Source organism: Symphodus melops (assembly GCF_947650265.1).
Source record: "Symphodus melops genome assembly, chromosome: 15".
In the NCBI taxonomy this organism is placed as follows: domain Eukaryota; kingdom Metazoa; phylum Chordata; class Actinopteri; order Labriformes; family Labridae; genus Symphodus; species Symphodus melops.
Genome location: NC_136705.1, coordinates 13,454,920 through 13,460,294, shown reverse-complemented (window position 1 = coordinate 13,460,294; position 5,375 = coordinate 13,454,920). Strand labels below are relative to the sequence as shown.

Genomic DNA, 5,375 nt, shown 5'->3' with positions numbered 1-5,375 from the left:
AATAGAAGTTCCGGGGGGACAGTCCATATTTGGGGGATTCTGCGATGTTGAACGGAAACACGTTTATTTTTCGTCAGGCATCTCTTCAGACAATCGCACTCTCAGCTCATCCGTGGGAGGGTCTTTAGTAGTTTGTTTTGGCAGCAAGCAGCAACATTAAACGGTTCATGTAGTCCTGATATCTTTCGTTTATTTGACGGAGTATTCTCTCAACATCAAATATGTCATCGCCACTAGCAAAGCCTCAGATAATCGCACATATTCAGAAAGGTTTGAATTACACGGTCTTTGACAGTAAATGGATTCCTTGCAGCGCGAAGTTTGTCTGTCTCGGGAACTTTCCTAGAGGAACCGGAGTAATGCAAATATACGAGGTGCAGCAAGGGGAGGCTCAACTTATCAAGGAGGTAGATAACCTTTATATACTTTATAGTTATATCTCTGCCATTCCCCCCCATCAGAAACAAACCATGATATAGACGTAGGTATGGGTTAGCTAAATTAGCTTCTACACAACTTCCAGAAAAGTCTCGTGAGGCTGTTTCCATAGCAACGACTAATAAGACAAAGGGAAGTTTTCAAACATTTCAGACATGGTTAAATATCTGTTGTATATTTTCATAAAATTAATGTCGATTTGTTGATAACATACTTTAATATTAAACCTGTATTAATCCAGGACAATTTCCAATTGATGGTAAAAAAACCCCCTCTTTTTGTAGTGAGTCCTATAGAAATTACACTCACAACAGACAGCAAATAAAATGTTTTTAAAAACCCCCAGTTAAAAGTGTTAACGTTATAAAAAAAAACAATTCTGGATGTGTGCAGTGCACCCGTCATTAATAAAGTCCTCACTATATTATGATGAGCACTCACAGCTGCTTCTATTATTAAAAAAAAAGGCTGAGAGAGGAATGCTTAAAATGATCTGATCTGAACAGCTGTTCAGGATGTTTGGTTAGTGTGTCAAATATTTCATGTATCTGAATTGTTTCTATGAAATGAACTTTCACGCTAATTTCTTCAGTGTTTCATATGACACACTTTGTAGTCAATTGTGTGATTAACACACTGCTCAAGATGGTGTGAACAGTCGGTAGGCGGAGCTCCTCCCTCAGTGCTAACTAACTGCTTGTTGCATTGTCACTTCCCTGTCTCCTATGTTTCAGGTGGAGAAACCTAAACCCATAAAGTGTGGGACATTCGGGGCCACCTCTCTTCAACAAAGACACATAGCAACTGGGGATTTTGATGGAAATCTCAATATATGGTAATTCAACATCCCAGGGTGTATCAACATTTGTGTTCTGCCAGTAATGAGAAGAAAGTAAACGCACATGTTTGAAACCCAAACCACTTCATGTGATTACTGCAACGGCTTAACTGAAGGCTGTTTTCATTCCAGATGCTCGAGTGGAAACATAATTGACCTCTTTATGGAAAATCTAATCTGTTTGAAGATGAACTGTTAATGACTGAAGGAGGGTAAACAAACAGTGGGCCCTGCTTTAAGGTTTACTGGAGTTAGTTAATTCAGTGCTTCTTATTGTCGCAGGGATCTCGAGATGCCGGATGTTCCCGTGTACTCCGTAAAGGCCCACAAAGAGATCGTGAATGGTATTGATGGTGTTGGTGGCCTGGGAATTGGTGAGGGTGCACCTGAGATAGTCACCGGAAGCAGAGATGGTAAGAACATGTGGGAAGTAAAATGTTGTGGCAACTTGTGTGAAGCTTTATAAAGGGAAAACAAAAACAAGAAGTTGGATCCAAAAGTCAGACTCCCTTTGGTGCTGCAGGGACAGTAAAAGTGTGGGATCCCAGACAGAAGGATTCACCTGTCGCCAACATGGAGCCAGTGGAAGGAGAAACCAAGAGGGACTGCTGGACTGTAGCATTTGGTGTGTAAAATATCTGTCAAGATTTTAATGCGGCTGTGTTTGAGACCTTTGCGCGAGAGCTGTTTCTACTCTGACCGAGTTTTTTTTATAACCTCAGAATACCCAAACCAGCCTCGACTTTGTCCCTGTACCGTCGTAAAAGAAACTGTTGCTTTTCGCCTGACCTTTCATGATAGGTCACACCTTCAATGATCAGGACCGCTGTGTGTGCGCCGGCTATGACAACGGGGACATCAAACTCTTCGACCTGAGGAACATGTCTCTGCGATGGGAAACCAACATTAAAAATGGGGTGAGGTCAACACTCAGAACTGAAACTTCAAATAGAAATGAAGAAGAAATTGTTATGGCAGCTGTTGCGGCTCCACGTGATCATGTGGTTTACGTATATTTCATGTAGCCAGTATTGCAATGCAGCAAGAACAACACAAGCATTGTTGAGGGGAAATGGGAACTCAATCCTCTCAGCCCTGATAACTAAAAGCTCACATTTGAAGCTGACATTTTAAATGTCGAAACATAATACTGTTTCCATTGCACTGAAACATGGACTTGACTGAAGAGGTAGCCAATAGCAACACACATTGAGACAGACCTGGATTTGACTTTCCAGCATCATTTCGAGATTCAACCACAGGGGATGTCTGCAGTTCTCTTCACACATCGTATGAAAGTGCTGCCGTCAGTTTATCACACAACCCGATTTTTATTGATCACCTTTTGAGTTGTAGCTGCAGCAGCCACGGTCATTATGTCCATTTCAACACATTCTACCATGTTAGATACGACTGTGTTTTTGGCACCATGGCGTGTGAACATTTTCTGGGAGTGATTTGTTATTTTTGTGTGACATCATGGCCAGGTATGTGCTGTGGAGTTTGACAGGAAAGACATCAACATGAACAAGCTCGTGGCCACCTCACTGGAGGGAAAATTCCACGTCTTTGACATGAGAACCCAGCACCCCACCAAGGGCTTCGCCTCGGTTTCCGAAAAGGTAATTGTAAATGGGGTGGAGAGAGCCAGATGAACGTTTGGCTCCGACGCATAGGAAACATGTCAGAAGGTTACGACTGTTAATGTTATTTTTTCTTACATTTGTATAGCAGAGAGAAAAAAGGGGACCGTTTTCACAGCTGGAAGCGTTTTAGGGTTGTGTTTGTCTAACATTTTCTTTTGGTGACTTTGTACCCTGGCCAAAAAAACAACAACCAAACGACACAGGGCCGTGCTGGAGGAAGAAGTGTCTGTTTGTGGGAATCAAACCACGCTCACAAAGGCTTTTCCTGGATCTGAGAGATTAGAGACCGTGGCTTTTGAAGAAGAAAAAAAAAACATTTTCTATTGAAGTCATTTATAAAATAAAAGAATACTTTGATACATGTGAAACATTAATGCTGCAGAATTTGACCCGCTACAGATTGAGGGGGCCTGACAGCGTTTGTTCACAGGTTTACTACGCGCTGATGAATTTGTCGTCACTAACTTCACAGTTTGGGGAATTAAAAGTGCCCTTTTCTTTATCTTAGGCACATAAGTCGACCATTTGGCAGGTGAAGCATTTGCCTCAAAACAGAGAAATCTTTATGACTGCAGGGGGAGCAGGCAACCTCCATCTTTGGAAATAGTAAGTCAAGATATCTTCAAGTACATTCATCCATTTTTAAAACGCACACAGTACCGTAAATTCCGGACTATAAGCCGCTACTTTTTTCTCACACTTTGAGCACTGCGGCTTCTACTCCGGTGCGGCTAATGCATGGATTTTTTATGGGGGACAATGAGCTTCTGCCGCAAAAACATTTGACTTCGTCACGTCGGATCTTAATATCAGTCATTTTGCGCTTCATGCACGCACCCTCATGATGGAAAACACCCGGAGAAATACATATGATGCAGCTTTCAAGTTAAAGGCGATCGACCTGGCTGTCAAAGAAGCTAACAGAGCTGCTGCACGTTAAGATGACACTGACAGCGACAACAGAGACTGAGGAAGTGAGTAATGAAGTCATTCTGAGGCAGTGAATGGATGGACTTTTTCTTGTGAAATATATTACGGTCATCTTTTTCATCAGCCGTGTTACAGACACCGTCGGCTAAGCTTCGTATTGTAACGGTTCATGTTGTAAAGTCAGTAGTTGATAATGTGTTCATAATTCCGATTATGTGGAGAGTCAGTGAATGCACCAGCGAGAACGTGTTGAGTGGCTGTATGAGAGAACGCTGGGGGAGAGAGTTGGATTGTTACGGCAAGTTATGTGTTGCTCTCTGCTGTAAACGGCGTGGTCACGGCCGACAGTGATCGGGTTATTAAAAGTTATTATTTGAACGCTCTCGTCGTCCTTTAACGTCCGTACGGACGCTACAGTATTTGCGGATGTTACCGGTAGCCTACGTCTGTGTAAATAGCTCTTGTTATAGCGTGGACACCTGCGGCTTATAATCAAGTGCGGCTTATATATGTACAAATACATTTATTTACTTATTTTTAGCCGGTGCGGCTTATATCCAGGTGCGCTCAATAGTACGGAATTTACGGTACTCATAATGGTTGTCCTACGACTATAACATTTTTCTTACCTGTAAACTTATATAAATAAATTCCATATCTCCAGTGAGTATCCCGCTCAGAGAAGCAAGAAGGACTCCGATGACCTGGACGTGGGTGTCGCTGGCTCCGTCAACCTCCTGCAGAATGTCACTCTGTCAACTCAGCCAATCGCCAGCCTGGACTGGAGCCCCGACAAGCAAGGCCTGTGTGTGTGTTCAGGCTTCGACCAGTCTGTCCGAGTGCTCATTGTCACCAAACTCAATGCGGTGTGAAGAAAGTAGACCCCCAACAAAGACTGACGATGACGATCTTTGCAGCATGAGAGGAAATGTGTCCCGACTGCAGACGAGCACCAAATAGTGCGTCGTTCACTGCCCCTTTTGGAAGCGCTGAATCGTTTATTTTATGAATATTACTGAATTTATATTAGAACGTTTGAAATCAAAACCTTCTAATCCAGGTCTTGACAGCGGTCTGTCTAGATTTTGTACATTTGATATTCATCTATAGACATGTCTTTTTAGAAATCCGTTCAAGTGGTCAGATAATTGAGGACATGTGTGAGTGTTTCTTGAGTTGTCTTTGTAAATATTACACCTGACAAATGTATGACTCTCAGCAGATCCTTACAGGCGATGAAGGCCTGTGGTGCAGAGAAATAATTCTATGACAGCATCATACGCACGGAGAAATGAGTCACACAGACTCCGACTTTGAATAACACATCAGTTTTTTTTTCTTTATTACCATTTTTGTCGACGCCCGCTGAAACAGAACCTCTTTTGTTGCATTTTGGTGAACTCTGGTTCTGTCTTATGTTAAATCTGTGACTTTTGATACATCGTTTTATTGAGACCTTTCTGTTTGAAATTAAATGTTCCTTTGGAGAAAAAGATCAATATTTTCTGTCATTTTGACCCAAA

General features: G+C 42.2%; 1 protein-coding gene across 1 annotated transcript; it reads left to right on the top strand.

The window, feature by feature from the left end:
* The first annotated feature begins 132 nt into the window (after positions 1-132).
* dnaaf10 (dynein axonemal assembly factor 10) lies at positions 133-5,347 on the top strand. Its single transcript, XM_079362479.1, has 8 exons — positions 133-407; positions 1,173-1,273; positions 1,559-1,689; positions 1,800-1,901; positions 2,078-2,193; positions 2,764-2,898; positions 3,431-3,528; positions 4,517-5,347. The coding sequence occupies exons 1-8, from the start codon at positions 222-224 to the stop codon at positions 4,722-4,724; spliced, it is 1,077 nt and encodes a 358-aa protein (XP_079218605.1). The 5' UTR covers positions 133-221; the 3' UTR covers positions 4,725-5,347.
* Positions 5,348-5,375: the final 28 nt, after the last annotated feature.